Genomic DNA, 20,729 nt, shown 5'->3' with positions numbered 1-20,729 from the left:
TCTAGTCCGGCTCTCCTCCCACGCTGGAGATGCTCTCTGGAATGGCTGTTCAGGTGGATTTGTGCGCTCTCACTGCTGACCCTGGGGCAGCTGGCAGTGCTTTCCGTGGACCAGATGGACTGGCAGCAGCCCCTGAGATCAGCAGCATCCCAAACCAGAGCTCCGTCAGCCATGCTGGTTAACAGCAGCTAAAGTTCACCACTTCCACAGGCCAGGCATTTCGGACTTCTTCAAAACTGTGGCTTACTCCTATGGCATTGCAAACTCACTTTGGACTTCTGCCATTATCCCCTGCCTAAACCTCTGAATCAACCTCTCCCCCATCTCCTTGCCCCCCTCCCTCCACTCTCACTCTTTTCCAGGAACATCCACACTACTTCAATCGAGGCTGTGCACCTCTACACAGAGGCACAGTCACGGCCTTTCTGCAATTCAGATCTCTTGCCAAGAATCATCATCTTAAATTAGTTGCTTCTGATCTGCTCAGAGTTTACTACTGCAGAGATTAAAAGGCATAAATGAGGCCCTTTCCCATGCAGTGCAACGCAGGATTCCCACGTGATGCAGAACTGCCAGAACGGCTTTTCTCCTGATCCCTGTTTACAGGGCAGATGGTTTCTGCTAATAAAAGAAAAATATATATATACAGAAAATATGCCTTTATTGTGACAAGTGCCAAAATATTTTGGACTTCAGGGAAAGACAGTTCCACAACTAAGCCTTAAGAGCAGCAATGGGCAAACAGTTCCCTGCATTCTTCCAGCAGCACAAAGCACTCAGGAGGGACAAGCGGGCACACATACTGCTTGTGCTCCAGCCCAGCTCCTCTGCATCAAAGTAATTCCCCTCCCCGCCAACTAAAAAACAACTGTAGTTCCCCTCTCTGCTGTCCTCGATGCCGCGCGTTTTCAAGGATGGAGCAAATGACACTGCAGCACAATTTACATCCAATGCTCTGTCCTGCCCAGCTCCACATCCCAAAGCTCCCAGGCTCACGCAAGAGCAGAGCCCTGCAGCTCCTGCCCGCTCCTCACTCACTGGGGGAATATTTGGCGTTGACTCACTCCCCATCAAGTGAGCTTTCCATGCCCACAGCACTCCCAAGAGCTTGTCCGTCTGTTCTGCTCGTGGAACACGATGGGAGCAGGACCTGGGGACAGCAGGTTTTCCCTACCTGAAGTGTTTTACTAACAAGTCTCCCACAACCTTTTCCAACATCAGTCTGCAACGCAAGCAAACACTAGAGCTGCTGCAGGGCTGCACCTCGATCACTGCAGGAAGGGCAAGGCAGGTGGCTGGTGGTCTCAGAGAGCTGTGAAATCAACCTAGCAAGCCCTACAGCACAGCCAGCTCCTGCAGGGCTCTCAGGGTTTCGCATTTACTGGCTTTCTGAAAGCCCCTGCTCTTCACATCACCAAGGACGGGAAACCTTGGCTTTCACTTGAAAAGCAACAAAGCGCCTCTCTAATTCTCATGGCTATGGTAAATGATGAAAAACAAAAATGATTCCGTGAATTCCTCAAGCTGAGAAAGGGCAAAGCTGAAGGAAAAGAGAGAAAGATGATGGCTTCACTTTGCCCTCTGAGCGGTAGGATTCACACCTGAGCCCAGACTCGGCACTGCTGCTACTTCTGCTTGGTGCAAAGGGCCTGGTGTGAGCTCCAGGGTTTCCTGTGCACAGACAGGGAAAGGGCTGAGGTAAACGCCTATGCATCACTCCAGTAGTGTTGCTGGGCTGGACACAGCCCTCACTCCTGTTGCTGTTTTGTGCCACTTGTAGCTGTTTCACAAACCCCAAGTGCACCTTACATACAGCTGCTGCCTGGCAAGAAGCACAGGGATGTCCACCCAGAGAGCTGGGCAGGTGTGCTGTAGGGAGGCACTGCTCCTGCTCTTCCTCCTCCCCATGCACACAGCCCCACATCGTTTCATGCTGCCTTCATGGGAAACCTTCAGCCCGTTCCTACAGCCTGCCCCAGCTCTGCAGAAAGGAGCTCGGAGCCTGGATGTAAGCAGCTTCCTTACACACAGCGTCCCGTCCAAACAAACGCTTGCACTCCGGCTGTTGAGGGGGTCCTGTCGAATGAATAAATAACGATGCCTTGGGCAGAGCTGCTGGAAATGGAAAGAAGCAGGAATGTGGAAAGGTCACCGTCGGGAGCCCGCGGGGCGCTGTGCAGCAGCCAGCCCGGCTCCCGGCCCCACGCCTCCGGCAGCGCTCGGCGCGATTCAGGGCTGAATAAAAGATTTATATCTCGATGATCTAGTTTCTGCTGAACTTTAACTCAACAGCAGGGTGCCTTTAAAGATGCAGCCTGACATCTTTTATTTGAGGTTTGGTAGCTTTTTTTTTTGTTTTGCAAAAAGCACCGAGCGAGCCACGAAGTGCGAGCCTCCTCCTTGATCCCTTTTTCCTGCCTGTCGGTCGCACGCCGCCCGGCTGCTGGCATCCCGCATACCGATGCAGTTATGCACTGTCTGCTGTGGTCCTCGTACAAGCCGAGGCACCGCGATCCTGGTGTGCACTCAGCTCCCTCTTCCCGTCACAGTCGCAGCTTCCTCTGTTTGAACAGACGAGCTGACTGCAGCCACTGACGGAAGCTGGCTAACCACAAGGGCTGGGTTTTCGGGTTAGCTCTTTTCTAGGTAAAGTTGGAAAAGTCCCTCTTGTAAAGCAAATATCATTAAATCTCAGACATGGGGGCGACGCTGACCGGCCTCTTAAAACGTCCACGATTGGAAATTGAAATAAAAGAGGAAGCTGCGTTGCATGATGCAGATGCAATTCATTCTGAGAAATGCCTGTTCTTCCCTGCTTCTGCCGAAGAGTTTATTCTAAGAAGGGTTTCTGAGGCAACCTCCATACGGAACGTGCCAGGAGATGCATTAGCTCTGCTCCTGAGCTGGAGGTGACTGCGCTCGGCTCGGCCTCGCTGCGGCCCCAAGGAAGTCGCCGCTATTCTGGGCCTGCGCTCCAGCAGCAGCGCTGCGCCTCTTATTTATAGGGTGCTGAAAGGCTGATCAGTGCTCGTCAAAATATCAATTCCGATAGCCTGCCCTCTCAAGAGCGGCCAGCAGGCACTGCTTAGTCAGGGAAAGCGACAGCAGCGAATTTCTGCTTGTCCCATGTCATTAGAAGTCATGCAATTAATAAACAGCCTTCTGGAGTGCTTCGAAACTGACAAACTTTGTGCTTTTTTTCTGTTGCTGTTGTTGTTTGTGGCGAGATGAAACCCCTCTTGGTTCTTTCTTGTGCTTCCTAGAAAAAGCCCCACAGTGGGTTCTCTCTTCTGCAAAAGGCTGACCATCACTTCTTCCACACCAAAGCGCGCTTCTCACCTCTCTGCGTTGCCTCCCCCCTCCGCACTAAAAACATTTTCAAGTTCCACCCATGTCTTTCAATTTGTGGTTAATGATACAAAAAATATTTCTCCTTTTTTAACATTTAATTTAAATACAGAAGGGGCTTCTGCAGAGTTGCAGAGCGAGGCAGTAGTGGGAGGCCTGGAAGGCGGACACCATTTCCAAAGGTGGAGGAAGGTCTCATCTGCGTGGGAAATGATCCCACCGTGTATCCCAGGAACAGCTCTGCCCAATGACTCACTGCAACGGAGCGCTTTGTTTATCAGAAGAGAGGTGAGCTCTCCTGGTGCCACCAAGCAGAACGTGACTGCGATGTGCAGCGCTGCTGGAAGCTCTGCAAGACATCTCCCAGGCTGGGCAGTGCCACCTCTTCCCAGCAGCTCACCGCTGGTTGTTTGGATCTAGATGTTAAGTGAAGTAGGACGTATTACATCACGATCAGCCAGGCAGGACAGAACAATTAAACACGCAAAGACTGAGCAAACAGGGCTGGCGGCAGCGACGGCCCACCTACTCTTGCTCAACACGCCCGCTAAGAGCCCGCGCAGCCTCCGCAGCGCCTGCAGCACGGGGTCAAGGCCTCAGCGACACTTCTGGAGCAGTGGCAGCGGTGGCTCAGGAGGCGGCCATCTGCTCAGCGACTGCTCAAGTCACTGCCCTGTGACAGCCTGGAGGCATGGCCATCTCGGCACACGCAGCTCCTCGGGGCTGTCGGTGCTTCTCCCCTCCCTCTGTCCCGGCTGGGCTCCAGCAGCAAGGACACGGCAGCACTGCGTGCTGTGTACCTGCAAGCGCTGGGATCCAGCTCTGTTTGAACACATTATGCAAACAAACCATTACACGGAACTGCTCTGAGGTATGTGCTGCTGTTTTCGCCCACCCAGGCCCTTTTTCTGGCACACGGAGTCTCACAGGGCCCAGGCAAAGCCTGGCAGGCCTGCAGGGACACGGGGCTGGCACTCCCGCTGTGTGCTGGGGGCACGAGGCTGTGACATGAAGAGGATGCTGAGGGCAAGGGGAAGGAAGGGAAAAAAAAACCACAACAGGAACAAAGTTTTGCTGGGCACCGTTACAGAGCAGCAAGGCTGACAGCACCTCCCCACGCCGTGCCGGATGGGTGACAAGAGAAGGAGGACAACCGTTTCCCCATGGCTTCAGACACGTCACGCATTTAATTGCAAAGACCAGCTCCTTCCATTTACCACCCTCTGCACCTTTACGCTCTTTGCAGGCGCAGATCTGCTGCAGGGCACGGCCCTGTCCCGGTCACTTATCAGGGAGAACCAAGGCCATGGCCACGTCAGGTGGAGGGCAGCAGCAGAAGCCATTGCTGCTGTACACACAGGTCACACCACCTCACCAGGAACCAGCGTGCTTCTGACCTGCACCTTGCCTCATGCCGAGGGTGGGACGAGAAGCTCAGCTATCAAAACCAAAGCTGCAGACCGTGCCTGTGACGCAGTGTTTCCAGCAGCCAAGGGCCTTCTGCCAAGTGCACCTCCTGGCTCTCCTCTGCCCCTGCTATTATTTGCTAGTTAACTCTGTAATTATATTAGCTAACCTTGGTACGGTATCTCAAGACACAGCTTGTTTGGAAGGGAAGGTACCACCAAATTAAGCCCTGACCTCCTTTGGTCCGGCTCTCTGGCTTGCAGTCAGTGCCCGTTTCTGCTGGGAGTTCGGAAGCCCTGGGCTCCTCATCTGCAACCAAGCAGCTGCACACAGGTGATTCGTATGGGCTGCTCTCTCCTGTGCCACAGCCCAGCACAGACAAGGCATTCTTTTCTGTTTAGTTTTGTCCCAAAGTAGAGGATTTCCAGGCAAAATTACACATGAACGTAACTAAGTTCTAGCACTTTCTCAGACTCATTCTAGCTATACACTCACCAATCACCAGCACCGAAACCAGAGAGCTCCTTTCCAAATGCTTGGCTACTTGCTACAGGGGCTTCAATTCAAACCCAGCCTTGGCCACCTCCAGCTGAACTTCTTCAGTGCAGAGCTTGGGGACAGCAACCCCTCACAGCCCTAAGAGTCACACGAGCCTCGTGCACATCACGAGTCACTCCTGTGTGTTTCAGAGCACGACAACCATGGCTGGGTGCTTCGATCCTTCAAATCAGCTTCAACTTGCACTTCTACGAGAATGTAATTCTGAATCTTGAGACTGCTGAAACCTCGCCTTCGTTTATTAGGAGCTAATTCTTGGCAGAACTTGCAGGCTTCCCTGGATACTCAATCATAAGAAACCCTTTCCAACTATGGCGCGGCACAAAGCTCAAGGCAAAAAGAAAAACGTTCAGTGCTATCTGCAAATGCCCAGTTTTGTACACAGAGGTTAACTTGGGCACAGAAGGAAATCCTTAGTCCTCATCTCCATTCCAAATTTGTTTAAGGCTATCTGCACCATCATTTCTATTTATAAATGGTTCATTTTCAAATGACAACACAATCCAATTTATAGTTCAGGGCTTGGCACTCTGGATCAGGACATGTGAGCTTGGGCAATCCCTTACACCTCTCTGCCACGGTGTTGCAATAGAGGTTAATGACATGTATCCTTGGCATCGCACTAGATTAAGGTTTCTGGAAATTGCAAGGGCTAGTTAGGAAGCTTTTTGTTACAAACTTTTCCAAGTCTTTTTTTTTTTTTTTTTTTTAATTGTTAATATGCATATCTGCCTGCATAAAACCACTCAGCTCCTACCCACACTGATGTGAAGGCATATATGCAAATCCACGTTTTAGTGCATGCAAGAGCTCTGTATGCAAATATTTGCCCATGCAAGAGACAGCATACTGCAGCTGCACACACGACAGCCTGTGAATGCACAGAAACGATATGGAGATCTGCTTCTCTGTGTATCCAGCTTCAGTTTTTTTTACATTTATAAATGCCTGCAAACAGCTGTTTGTACAGAGCTTTGCCAGGGCTCAGAGGACAGCTGTGCTGAAGGGGCTGATACTAGCAGGGCACTGCAGCAAATGGGGGCAAATGCACAAAACTGAAGAAGAAATTCTCCTCCTGAGAGGATGGGCAGATAAGACACTTAAATGAATTAACCTACAGGGAGTTGCACCAAGTTCACATTAGTCATTTGGGTGTGGATGTCAATGTCTGGCCAACACGATAAGTGGATCCCCCCACCTCCTACACACATACTATTATTCAGACATCACCTGATCTTCCCTGGTGACTACAAAGCAACACAGCAGCTGAACCGTATGCCTTTGTTCCTGGGAAACACAAGATGCACTGGACTACCAGCTCTGCAGCACCATAAGCATACCTTACAGATAACCACTTTGCAAAAGACATTGATCCGTCTTGAAGCCTCGCTATCTTAAGTGCACATCTGCAGTGATTTAGCCAGATGAACAGGAGGTGGGTCATCACAAGGGTTTCATAAGCACTAAAAATTGAAGGCCATCTCTATTACCACCAGAGGTTTCTCTCATATCCTAGGGTACTTTCTGTGCAATTACATACTTGTTAGGAGACTGTTCAAGAATGCGTTTTGAAGGTAATCTGCTTCATGCCAAGCTTCTGCTTGCCACCTCCTGAAAACCATAAACTTATCAACCTTGAAAGTGCTGGTAAGAACTTCAGGACGGCAGATGATTCACTGCAGCAGGGCGTGGAGGCAAAGTTAGCTTTACATCAAACAGAAGCAGCCACCGCATCTTCCCTCCTGCATTTCTCCAGCAATTCCCACCTAAGATTCCTAATATCTCTTGCAAGCTTTACACCACGTACCATAGCAGGCACGCGCTCAACTTATTGGAGAAAGTAAATATTATCCCTGTTTGTGGGGGTGAAAGCTGGTGATGAATTCCAGAGCTTCTATCAAAAACCCTGACTTGTAGCTACATGACAGCACAGCACGGCTTCCCACGGCACAGCACACAAACAGCTCCACCACCAAACAGAAACCTGAACAAGAGCAACCTGAGAATTACAAGCACAAACTCAGAGCCACACTCGTCTCATGGGACAGAAAAACGTTACGATGGTACAGTTACAAATCAGAGTACTGAAACACGGTAGGTTCCATTTTGTCATATGTTTTGAACATGCTTACAGTGTTCAAAATGCATCTTAAGTTCTGCTTCCAAGTTTGACTACTGACTTGTTTCTGCACATAGCATTTTAATTTAATCAGCCGCTATCCGTGAAAAAAAATCCAGATATCACTGGAGACCTGCAGTTAATCATTGATTTTCATGACTACAAGTCACTTTTCTGCCTGGTCAGTTTCCTGCATGCTGCAGGGTGAACTCTGGGCAAGATTCAGCCTTGTCATATCCAGGACAGGGGATAGCCTCAAACTTCTTACATTTTTTTTATTGTAGAGAAGAGAACATCAACATTCAATATCAGCCTTAAGGCTTCTGAATACTCACTAACTAGCCTAAGTGAAACTGCCCGGGATTCTTTTGATAGCAGTGTTTCAGATACCCTTAAAGCACTGTACAGCAGCACTCGTTGCACTTACAGTCTGATGGCAAATCATTTTAGTGTCCTAAATTCTGTTTTTGTTTGTTTCTTAATGTCCTCTGGTGCTGAAAAAACACAAATATCGAATGGGAATGGCAAATTATTTTTTTCTTTTATTTTTTTTTTTTAACACTTGCCAAAAGGCAGAAACCCAGGAGGTTTCTATAGATATTGCGTTGGGAATCAGAGCAAAGGTGAAACGTATCAAGGCGTATTCTGCAATCACAGGATGACTTGGAGCAGTTTATGCTTCCTAGTCTCAGCTACTAAAATGGGTATAGATTTCAGTGAACAATGGTACAGCTAACAGCCCATGGAAAACGACTGCCCCATCTGCATCAGCATCAAAGATGTTAGAGTGCCACCTTCAGTCTGAAAACGAGGGGAAAAACTCCTCTTTAACTAAGCGCGAAAAACTCTTAGGAAAGCTTTCAGGGAGAATCTGGGAGCTGCTGGCGTCAGGTTCCCATTCACACTCTTACAGCACAAAAGGAACCACCTCCAGCAGAGCCGAATCCGACTCTCAGAACCACTGACACCTGAGGGCTCCTCCCGCACACCCTGCCGGCGGTCTGAGCGAGACAGCCGTGCCCCAGGCTGCCACCTTCGGCAGAAAGCAGTGCTTCTGACCTCCACAGGAACATCGAAAAGGTCTGATAAAGAAAAGCAGCCCGCGTGTTTTACTTTCAGATTTTCTGGAGTGAAAAAAGAACAAGTGAATGATTTTAATATTCAAGAGCAATGGAAAGAATTTGTTTCCAAGGTTCAGAGTCAGCAGCCCAGGGGAATGCTGCCGAGCAGAGCATGCAGAGCCCAGGCTCCTCCAGCACACATGTGCTGCCGTGGCAGAAACCGTTGTGCAAAGCAAACTCACTGCCTGCTCCTCAGCCTGTACAGCTCTGCGATGCTTACAGACAGCACTGCACTGAGACTCTGAGTTCTTGGTTTAAAACTTCTTCACAAAACACCGAAAGGAACCACTGTGAGACCTGCTCAGAGCCTGGACCTGGGACACACGGCTGAGCAAAGTCTCATCTGCATGAGACACGTGGTTTGTGCAGGACTGATCCACATTCCCATGGAACAGCTGGGAACCACCCACTGCTGACACTTCTGCAAATGGGAATTCTAGCAAGTTTTCCATCTTTTCATGCTTACTGCAATCACATTCAAGGATTGTTTTTTAGTTCCTAATTTATACCTTGAATCTGAAATAATAATGTCTTAATCAAATGCTAGCCAGTTCAAATGTTGTTTTTTTAGTAAAGTATCTTGAATATAATACATAAAATACTTTTACAAGCAGAAGTACTTTAAAGAGTGCAATGCTTCCTCCCAAAGCAATGCTTGCAGGCCATAAACAGGCAGCTGGGCAGAATAGAAAGCAGCAGCGATGTGCTTCGTTATCTCACTGTGCTAATCCTCCATCAGGTGACTGCTCACAAGATTTCTTTAAGCCCTCATTACAGAGGCAGAAATCCAGAACTAGGACATACACGTTAGTGACCCCAAAGTAACACGTCTAACCTCCAGGAGATCTGGGGGGGATTTGCATTCTGACCAGGCTGAGGCAAACTGCCATGTAACAGGAGGTCGCACCTCCAGAGCAAAAAAAGGGGAAGCAGCAGACAAGTATTCTGCTTTTATTTGGCTGAAGGCAAATAAATAACCAGCTAAACGTCCTGCATCAGAAACAGCTCATGCTAACTGGCCAGAAGACAAACAAATCAGTAACTGGGGGTTAGGAGCTAATTCCAGGAGCTCTGAACCTGCTGCTTGGCAGAGACACAGCTTTTAATTCACTCATTAAAAAGCATTACAATTGAGCAGGTATTAATTTTTGTTTCTTGCAGTAATAAGCTAAAATCATATGATGGCAAATCCTCCGAGCCAGTTGAAGTTATTTGTACTGGGATGGCTCATAAACTGCTCCCTATACTTCAGACACTCCCAACAACTTGACAACGCTCTTCCAAACAGCAGTGCATTCGTTTTCAAAACAACAGCTTCTCTTTATCAGATCTAAAACCACAGTGAGTGCCCTGCTGTCACTGCTCGCTGCCACCTGCTTGGGCACACGCAGGGTGCTGCAGGCACAGCGATGCACAGCGCTATGCTGCACACAGCCTCCCACTGCAGCCCTGCCCTACAGCATGCTGCCACACACCACACACACACACACCACCATGTCTTTGGTTGTATTAACTTGCCAAGGGCATCAGAAGTGCAGTATCTTTAGAAGGCACTTCCGAAAGGAAGGGCATTGGATTAAGCCTATTAGTGTACAAGTAGACTTCCTCCAAGTTAGTGCCACATTTACCAGATGCACCAGTAGATTGGTCTGTGCTAGGAAAAAAACTCCAAACTCACCTTGATCATTTCTGCCACGTAACTTTCTGGTCCTGTATATTCTGTTGAATCTTTTACTTTCACTAACACGATAAAGCACAAATAATGCCACATGTTGTGCTCTTCTTTAATGTGCTCTTCAAAGGTGACTGTCTTGTTATCAAACTTATCTCTTTCCAAACCTACGAGAGTGACACATAACTCTTAGTATTTACAAACTGGGACCAAGAAAATGAGCTCTAAGAACAAAACTGCTACAGCCTGCTGCAGTTCTTGCCACAACCATTCTTAAATGAACACCGAATGGCCTAAACTCTGACAAACAGCCACAGTGCAGTGGGAGGGGGGGAGGGAGCAGGCACTGCAAGTGCTGCTCACAGCTGGCACACATCACAGAAAACTGTGGGCTAAAAAATGGTAGCCACCTTGTGTGCAGTCCGTTGCATTTCAGAAAGCATCCACTGTTTGCAGGCAACATGCAGCATGTGCTTTGCAGCAAAATTCCAGATTACTTCTGTTGATCTGCTCGTCATGCAGCCCAGGCACTGTCCTGCCAGTTACCTGCATTGGCCTCAGCAGCTTAACTCCAAATCTAATGACATAAGAAACTTTCATAGACCCTTCTCATCACAATGCACCCCCCAGAAAATGTCTGAAGCAAAGGAGAGGCAGGAACTGAAGATTTGAGGGGGAAAAAACCCCAGCAGTTCAGGACTGTTGTTAGACTACATTTCCTATTCCTTCCTCCTGTCGAGTTGTTGGCTATGCACATGGAAACCAAGAGCACCAACCGATCAGGGAATGAAAGGTGGGAACAAAATCAGCTGCAAACAAGTCTGGAATTACTATCTCTGACTTTGACAGAGTAACTCTGCGTTAGGTGCGTTTCTACACTTACCACAAATAAAGCAAGTTGTTTTTAAAATCTCTTCTTTCTTCTGTTTTTCACTCCTTAAATCAGCAAAAGTATCAATGATCACACCAAAAATCAGGTTAAGGACAATAATGATGACCATGAAGAAGAACAACAGATCATATATCACTCTAGCAGCAAAGAGAGGTTCCTGCAAGATACGTATTTTAATTATTAACAACCCAAATACGTGTGCAGCTAACCCTTACAATACATTTCTGGCAGTTCAGCAGCAAGAGCATGCTGCCCCACAACCCCTCCCTTCAGAGTCTCCATTTCTGATGCTCTCCAATGATACCTTAGAATTCAAAGCAGTAAGTGAAACTAAATTGCAAGATTACAGAGAAAAGCCAAATTAGTCAGCTGAGGATGCAATCACTACCAGGCTGCTCCTTCTGCTCGCTTTGTCCAAGCCTGTGCTATTCTCTCACACGCTGAAGTTTGCCCTCCTCACCCTGCAAACTGATTCCAATTGTATCTGCATTTAATCTGGTTATACACCAATAGTGTACCAGTGTTAATTACAAACTTTCACCAAAATTGAATAGCATTCATTTATCTTACCAATTCGTAGCTTTGAATGGAACTAGAATTGGACTTACCAGCACATCACATTCATTACCTAACCCCCATTTTCAGAGCCATCCTAGCCAGATTAGCGCCAAACTTTGGTTATGAATTATTGAGCTTTCAAATCATTTTAAGCTGAAAATAAGGCTAAATATTAAAGAACACTTTGAAATTGCAGACCATGTACTTCTGTTATCTCATGAACAAAGCAGACAGAGGGTAAAAATGTGGCTGAAGAGGTCCCATTTTTCCCTGGCTGCAAGGTGCAAAGCATTCACTCCAACCAAAATTGGCCCCTTGGTCTCCAACATGGTCTTGGAGAATGACCAAAGGGAAGAGAGCCTGAGACTCCAGTAAGCACCATCCTGCTAGTAGCCCTGTGGGCTGCTCTGGGTACGAAGGTCTTTGCTCTGCAAGGATGGCTCCTAAGAAGTTCCTTCCTTGCCCAAAGTCTCATCTCAGTTCCCTCCTCTCATCCCATTCCCTGTTTTACATATCTTACCTTTCCAGCAATGCTCCCCACAGAAACTCATGCCAACAGTAAGGTAGCAACTAGCACTGCAGCTTTATTCTGCTACGTTACTCTTTCTCTAGCCTGTACCTCTCTCACTTCTTCAATTCCTGAACTCCTGAAGCACAGACTGTTGGCTACACCTGTTCATTTGGGCCTCATTCTAGATAGCCCTCATGCTGAAAAAGGTCTCATTTACTAAGACGAAAGTTAAAAGCTTATTTGAACTGGCTGCTGCTTAATTTAATACCACTGAGATTTAACTGCATTACACAGAGAGAAAGCGTGGTTCCTTCTAGTTTGTGATGTCTCCTACATCTGTTTCAAGAGTGTAAATGCGTTTTCCCCAGCAGAACCAGATCCCCAGCCCTACATGGTTATCACTCTTCCACCCCCATTCAGTGATAATTTACCTCTTTGGATGGTTTCCTGAGCACATCACCTACTCCACCCCCACTCCTGAGCCCATGACTCAGTACAGTAACAATGCACATCAGTAACGTCTCACACGTATGCTCTTTATTCTCTTCCTCCATTTCTTCAGCAATCAGCTCTGTTAACACAGCAAGCAAAGACACGCACAGAAGGCAAGAAGATCAGTTTTAAGTGATTCTCTCCATTCTTTGCTGGCTATGCTCTCATTCCCACTTGCAAAAAGTGCCAGATTTCCAGCCAGCATTGAGAACCTCCACAGCATTCGCAGGGAGCAGACCATCAGCAGGTCTCCCACTCTGGCTCCAGCCTGCCCTCCTTTCCCCCACCAGCAGAGTCTTCCTTTGTGCTTTAAATGCCGTCTTTGACTTGGTTACATCTCTCTGTTCCTTGCCTATGCATAGCTCTGGATCACCAGATGCCTGTTTATACAGAATCATAGCTTTTTGACAGCTCAGAGGACAAAGTGTTGCCTCTTAAACTCTCCCCTGGTGCCTAACAGATTGCACAGCCTTTGGGCTGTGCTCAAAATGGCAACTTCAGCTCTTCTTTTCCAATGGCTAAAATACCACTGCTTATGGAAACAGCATTTTACAGAAACGTAACGCTGTTTTTTATGACCCTCTCTCCATTTGGATGAAGCTTCCAACTTCACTGTTTCAGTTCCAGGGGCGCTAGAATTAATAACCAAATTTCATACACTCTCCCTGTACCTATTGGGAGTCTATTGACTTACATCTCATCAAAAAATGCTCATCAGTGGATCCCACCTGTCCTCAACAAGCCTCAGATGGCCCAGAGCAGCCCAAAATATCCCAAACCCAAGAGGGTACAGAAACAGCCAAAGATTTGGATGTCATTAATATCTCTGGCCACATAAGACCCTGATACCAGGTTGATTATTTTTCATACCAGCACATCTCTGGAGTTTTCCTTTCTGCAGCCAAAGTACATAAAGACAAAGTGCTCTCCTGCTAAAGCTGAATAAAGAAGCTATTCTTGTATCTATGTTGAATCTTAGTTTATTAAAGAGGACACTTGAGCAAAACAGAGCCATCTCCCCTTGAGAGCATGGGCTTGTGGCCATTACTGACCTTTGAAGCACTTGGCCATCTAAGAGCTCCACTTCTGAGAAAAATAACGTTACTCTGTCTGGCTTTCTCAGCCAGTGTCATAAATCTTTAAGTAGTAAATTACATTTTCTAGAAAATAAAACTGAGAATTTTCAGCATCCAATCTGAGGCTGGTGATTATGCTATAAGGAATATCTCACATGCACTTTCCTGAGCCCCAAACCTCCCAAAACTACCTTGTGTGCTTAATCCATTGAGTACTTCCTGACATGATATTAAAAACAGTTTCCTTAGTTAACTAGATAAAATAATGCTGACAATAAACAATGTTCTGTTCCATATTTCAGAGTATTATCCTCTGAGATCACATTTAATAGCCTAATATAATAAACTTTGCAAGGACCTAAACTGCATCACTTCCTTTTCAAATTGATAAGGCAGAAAATTAAAGAATATATCAAATGTTTTATCAAAGTGTGGTTCAGTTTCAAGTTTCTCCAGTTCAAACACTTCATGCAACAAGCGTCATTTATGCTGTTGCATTAAGTTGGTTTCATTTCACATTAGTCTCTCAATAGCTTTCCTACCCAAATTAGTCAGGATTTTTTTTTTTTAATTTTGAAGAACATAAATCTACATTTAAGGCGTTTAACTGGAAAAAGGGTAAAAAGTCAGGATGGGAATGAAGGATTCAAAAAGCAGATACTCACGATCCGAAGGAATGATTGAAGAACAGTTCTCACTGCTACCTGCTTTGCACACATCTGAATAGAGAAACTCCCCAGTCATGGTCTCACCTGGTTCTGTGCGATCTGAAAGCAGACAGTGATAAACAGAATGGCTCCATATTTTCCATGCTTTGCAAAGTTACCTCTCAGGTATTAAGATACCTCAGGATATCACACGCGGTGTTGCATTACTAAGCAGATTTAGAGCTGCATATCACCTTAGAGTTAGATGGCCGCAGTACTTCCTGATTCACACAGTCAATGATTTTAAATTCAAATACAAACTTCTTATTTCCGTGAACTGAAGACTGCAATTGTGTATTTATTTTGAATTAGTTCCACAGTTGGCAAAGTCATTGAAAAGATTCCAGCAATATTATCTTCCAGTTCACAGTGAATTTTCAAGGTGACTGAAAACCTGCACTTCAACATCTTGCAAGTATCAAAGTGCCACACAGTAATATATCTTAGGCATTGCTCCAGCTTGGTGCAAATAGGAATTAATAAGGTCAGTGAGGTTTGGGTCTCCTACAGGGTTAGCAGTATAATCAGAAAAAACAGTGGCTATGTCAAATAATGCTTGTCTGAATAACACAAATGTTAGAGAAAACAAAAGCGAGAAAATCAGAACAAGCCCAAACTCCTCCTCCAACAATTTCATTTCTATGCCTCCCATCCACTGAGTTGTGCACCACATGCTGTAGGGTAGAATAAAAACCAGCAGCTTTTAACTTAGAATAAGCAAAATAAAGTCAGCACTGGGAAGCCCAATATGGGATTTAGACTACAACAAAAAATTGAGATTCCTACACACATAGAAGTGATGAGCAAATCAGAGTTTGGCAGAGAAGCCTCTACTTCACAGGATTCACCTCTTTGAAGGTCGCTTCCCTTATATTCACAGGGTTATTTCAGATAGAATATTTCTCTGATTCTGTGATTAATTTTTGTTGTGTTGAAACTAAGACCCATCATTAATAGCCAGTATAAACATTCAAGATCTGGCAAACCAAAGTAGAATTGAATTCCTGTAGTGTAGAGCCTTCCCATCATAGCCTACCCAAAGCCTGCTTGTAATGAAAGTGGGGGAGGGAGTAGGAGTTATCTGAATTAGATAATCTCAACTGTTTTAGCAAATGCTGAGGAAAAGTGTCCAATTTGTTCAGAAAAGCCCTGGTGCTATCTCCAGAGGTTCCTTCTACCCATCTCTCTTTATATTGCATCAGATGCAGCACGTTGAAAAAATTCACAAAGTAGATTTGGTGGCAATTTGCTCCAATCGGTTTTATTTCGTTTCTTTCATTTAAGTAGATTTGGTAAGAAAGAAGCTGTCAAAATTGCAAGAGAACCAGGATATCTCACTGAAGGTGGAAGACACTCAGCGTGCCCTGGGAGACAGAAGGCCATAAAATTTCTTCACCGCTGTCACAGTGAGTCGTCAATACCAACCTGGCAGTAATGTTTCGTTGGGGAGCTTGTCTACTTCCAGGATAAAGTCATCTTTGAAGAACAGGTACCCCACAATGGAGAACAGGTACACAAGGATGAGCGCGAGCACAGCGGTCAGGATGATGGAGCGCCCATTGCGGGTGACGCTCTTGATGACATTCAGCAAGGTCTCCTCTCGGTACACCAAGTCAAAGAGCTGGGACAACAACCAAAGGCAAAGGTGTTTCTCACATGTACTGCTGATACCACTGGTGGCACATCACCAACGAGCAACATTTTCACCAAATTAGCACTGAGAAGAAAATACGCTGTTTAAATCAATTATGTTTCTCACTTCCCTTCTGGGGTCTGTGACATTTCTCCATTGTAGCCCGGTCAGGTTGGTGGCTACACTGGCTGACAATGAGAGGACAGGTATTTCTTAAATGGAACCTATGGCTATACAGAAAATAACAAATTCGGTTACCAGAGGATGTAGCAGACATCAAACAAAGGGACAAAAATAGAGCTCTGAATGAGCTTTAGAGTTTGCTTTAAAAGTGACACATTTTCTCCACCGACTCTAGATATAATCCTTTACTGCCTGTTCTTAGAAGTACTGCACTGCATGCGATAAATTCCACCCCAAAGAGAAAACAGACACCTGCCAAGCACCCTCTCAGTTGTGTAAAGCCCATGGCTACAGAGATGCTCCACAGTCAGCCAAGCACTCAGAAACACGGACACTGCCTTATTGTTATTGACAGTAATGGAGAAAACTGTCTTCTAGACTGCATGCCCATAAACTTATTTTTTATACATTAATATATTTAAAAAAATTAGTACCTTGTAGCACAGTAACACCACAAATGCCCACTGCTCAGCTACCACTTCCAGATTTTTCAGTCATTTTTTTTTTCCTTGTGCATGAATTTATGTGACCTTAAGACTTGAAGCTTTACCGGGTTGTGATCACTTGGAGTCAAAACAAGGGAAGTTGTTTTATCATCTTGGAAGTCAGATTAGGGTCACAAGCAGTGCCCTGAACCTACAGAACGCACACCTTTGGTGCCTGTGAAGATGACTAACTACCACAAACGGAAATGCTCAATACCTTTGTTGGAATTGCAGACACATTTACTGTAATAACCAATTTTAACAGAATTTAACCTCAAATGTGTCGTGTATGACTTGCTTGAGGAAAGCAAAAGCAGTCTCGAGTTTTTCTGTAAAAAAGCACAAGGAGCTACAGCAGGAGCCTTGTGGCCTCCCCCAGGAACACAGCCAAAATCACCACCATGCCATTTTCAAGAGTGGCTGCACAACAGCGTTGCAGCAGTCAAACAGAAAGCAAGCAGTGCAAGACATCTAGATACACATGAGATGGGGCTTCACAAGCACAAAGGAAGAAAAGCATTCTGAGGGCAAAATGAAAACCTACCAACAAACTGTAGAAGAATTCATGTACAAAGAGCCCCAGAGCACAAATCAGGAGGTACAGCAGATGATAAAGAAATTCTACGTCCATGATCATTGCCTTGTATCCTCTAGTGAAGGTTCCGCAGTTACCCACAAAGCTCATCAGAAAAATGATTTTATTACAAACCTAAGGAAAGACGAAGCATAAATTGGTTATAACATAAAGCTTGCAGGAAAAAAGGCAGTTTTTCAAAGCAGTGGCCAGTCAGCTACACAGTGATATCAACAACTGTGCTGTCTGTTCCCTGATAGCGTTCATGTGTCAATCAGAGCAGATTTGTGTTGTGTTTTCTGCAAAGCAGAGACTGAGCCAAAACTAAACACGTTTATAAAACTGGCACGTGGGCTCCACTCTCCAGCTTATGAAAGGGCACCAAAACTAAGATTTAAAGAAGTAAAAACATTCCCTTATGCGAGAGGTAAACCTTCCTTGAAAACAAAACACACAAAACCCTCTAAGCTCTTTACTTTCTGCAATCAAATTACTTTCTAGCTTCCGGCAGCCCTTACGTTTCCGAAGCTCTCAAAAGCTCCTACTGCTTGCCAATAAGTGAGTGCCCCCGACTGGCTCAGTGCTCCCTCAGATCACACACACAGCAGCCCTACTGCGTGGCACCAGCCACCAGCACCGAATGGAAGCTGCCTTTAAGCTACAGCTAAATGCTACAGTTACCAACAGCAGCAGCAACTCTAACAGTGCGGCCCTGATCCTGTAGCACAGGACACTTGGTGGTGTACTTTGAAGATGAAGAGCATGATTAAACCATGCACCTGAAAGCTGGGCACTTCACAAGAAAGGCCAAGGCTCTGAGAAGATGCGTTTTTGCACAGCTCCCTCTGACTCAGTCAAAGAAACATTTTTGGCTTACTTGCCTGGAAACCACACATATCTTGGTTTGAGCACTAATGAAGTTCTCTGGTGGCTCTGCTTACACGCTCAGTCCACATATTACTGTAGCAAAACTGCTTAGTGTCAGCTCTTGGCTGGCAGGTACAGTGCAGGCAGACATTTGGGAAATGTGTTTAGTAAATCTTGCACAACCCGGAAATACTGCAGCTCAGTGCAGAACAGAGCTGGGTTTGAACAAACACTGAGTAATGCAGGGTCACAGAGACTTCTTTACATTGCTGGCTGGGCTGGGAGCTGCTCCTGGACTGTGACAACACCAAAAGAAACCTCAGAGCTCTCTAGCTTAGGGAACCAGGGTTACATGAGCAGCAAAGTTCTCCTGCTAGTAATGATCAAGGAAGAAGTGGCCCCACAGCCCAGCCCTGCCCTAGTGTTCCATGCTTTTTTGGCCTGACGTCTGCAGGTAAGAAGTCCTTACATAAGGAGCAATGGGACTTCCAAACACCCAGCTTGATACTTACATTGAATGCACCCAGAAGAAATAAAGTGGGTTGTAAACCAACTGAAAATATTAGTCGTAATATCGTAGAAGCTATTAGGGCTCGGATGCCGTGGGGCTTAGGAAGAGCAATGACTATAGCCAGAGAAATCAGCATAGCTGTCCACAGCAAGCCTGACAAGTGGGGCTCCAAAGTACCTAGGACGAAGAGTGAAAAAACAAACAAATTCAATGCTTTGTATACCAAGCAAAACAAAAACAAAACAGCCAAGTAAACACCATTTTATCTTATCTTTGGTGGAGTGCCATTCATTCTCATGCTCAGACGCTGCTGATTGCAAAGTGCTAAGTGGGACATCTGAGCCCAATGCCTTCAGCAGTTTAATTTCAAACTTATTACTAAAGCATTATGTAAATGATAAACACCAGTATTGTAGGATTCTTCATTTTAGTGTTCATTAGTTAGGCACCTTGAATATTGAAATGGAGAGGAGTTGTGCTGGTGTGCTCTATAGATGACTGGACGGATGGGCGCGTGAAGACAACAAGCACATGCAGGCCCTGGTTCACACTCTCACCCCGAGTCTCCTGTTAGCTTTTGGTCAAAACCTTGTGCCAGTTTATATCATCTCTTGCTATTTCTGGTTCTATTTCAGCTGTCTCGTGAGACTGCCTCCTTACGTAACATCATCTTGCGTTGCTAAAAATACACTTCTCAAAGAACCATGGAAAACACTCAGCCCAAAAGACCGCTTAACATGGGCTTATGCAGAATATGAAAGGTATCTTTTTCTTAAAACTTGCATTAAAAATGCTTTTATTTATGAATGTGATACTCTGACAAAGAACATCAACAAGCCAGTGCTCACCAACTGTCCATACGACCTAACCTAAAGCACTTGCTGTAACAGCACGTGGGTCCATTACCCGCCCATAGGCAGGAGGGTGGTGTAAGCTGGAGGTCTGGGTGGGAAGCTCTCCATGCTTCTGGAACTGTCACAACATCACTGTCTCATGCCAGGTCTCCAGTTTTGCTCCTGCTCCTCAAGTCAGAAGACTTGCACTTTGTGCTACAGCCTTACACTCAGCAGCGCTCAGTTCAGCACATCTGGGCAACTTGGGATCTGACTTTTCCCAAATAGTTTGCTTTGAAAAGTCTGATTTTTTCAAAAGCTTAAATAAATACACAGATATTTTGTACTTGGATGTTTGATTGTGACTAGTTGAGGAAGAGATTTCATCAACATTTTACCTCATAAAGTATTTCAAATATGCAAGGTAGGGCGGCTTCAAAACGCCAAGTGATTCCCTCACCCCTGCTGCTGCAACTTGTAATCCCAACAAACTTGTTTAATGACCAACTTTGCTAGCAGCCATCCATTCAGACTTTTAAATTTTAACTTGTGATCTTTGAAACTGAAGACAGAGAACGCAGCAGCTCCTCGTTCCAACCAAACCCATTTCAGTGAACTGGTGAGCTTCCAAAAGGGTGAAGCAGCTCCCAGGCTGCACAGGCAGAGCTCAGCTGATACCGTTATGGCCAGGCTGCTGCTGCCCCTGAGCTGTGCTTTCAGGGGGTCTGCAGTCAGACAGGAGCAGGAGGCAGAGGGAAGTGCTGTGGAAGAGATGAGCATCTCTCTGGCCCCGCTGCACCATGAATGCCAAAGAAGGGGAAGTGAAGGCCTGGACACAGGCCCCTCCCCAGGATGGGGTGGTACTTTTGGGGTCCTTAATTTACCTGTGGGCACAGATCTCCTATCCAGTCACATCCACATACCAGCTGTGCAGGAGATACACACGACAGAGGCAGTCACAAGAGCATTTCTCCAAATGTTCTGGTTCTTGCTGATGTGAACCCATGGACCGACCTGTGCTAGGGTGCATCTCTTTGGAGGGGCTGAATCTAAGGATGAGCAGCTGAATCGAGTCAGGGCCCTACTGGAAGTATTTACTGAGTTGGCTCTGAGACTGTGGCACAGACCCCCTGCTTGGATCAAAAGCCACTTCCTTGAGACCTTCTACAGCAAGGTTGTGCA

General features: G+C 46.1%; 1 protein-coding gene across 4 annotated transcripts in view; it reads right to left on the bottom strand.

The window, feature by feature from the left end:
* ITPR1 (inositol 1,4,5-trisphosphate receptor type 1) overlaps positions 1-20,729 on the bottom strand; it is a gene marked incomplete at both ends in the record, with an annotated part of 144,712 nt that overhangs the window by 5,585 nt on the left and 118,398 nt on the right. For all 4 annotated transcript variants that reach the window (XM_079540213.1, XM_079540216.1, XM_079540214.1 and 1 more), the window contains 7 exons: positions 10,232-10,392; positions 11,109-11,274; positions 12,618-12,757; positions 14,420-14,521; positions 15,887-16,082; positions 17,307-17,471; positions 18,716-18,891. In XM_079540213.1, coding sequence (XP_079396339.1) covers positions 10,232-10,392; positions 11,109-11,274; positions 12,618-12,757; positions 14,420-14,521; positions 15,887-16,082; positions 17,307-17,471; positions 18,716-18,891 — 1,106 coding nt within the window. The remainder of the gene's footprint in view (positions 1-10,231; positions 10,393-11,108; positions 11,275-12,617; positions 12,758-14,419; positions 14,522-15,886; positions 16,083-17,306; positions 17,472-18,715; positions 18,892-20,729) is intronic.

This window comes from Tetrao urogallus (genome assembly GCF_951394365.1).
Source record: "Tetrao urogallus genome assembly, chromosome: 10".
NCBI lineage: Eukaryota > Metazoa > Chordata > Aves > Galliformes > Phasianidae > Tetrao > Tetrao urogallus.
The sequence above is the reverse complement of the archived record's forward strand: the minus strand, read 5'-3'. Positions and strand labels throughout refer to the sequence as shown.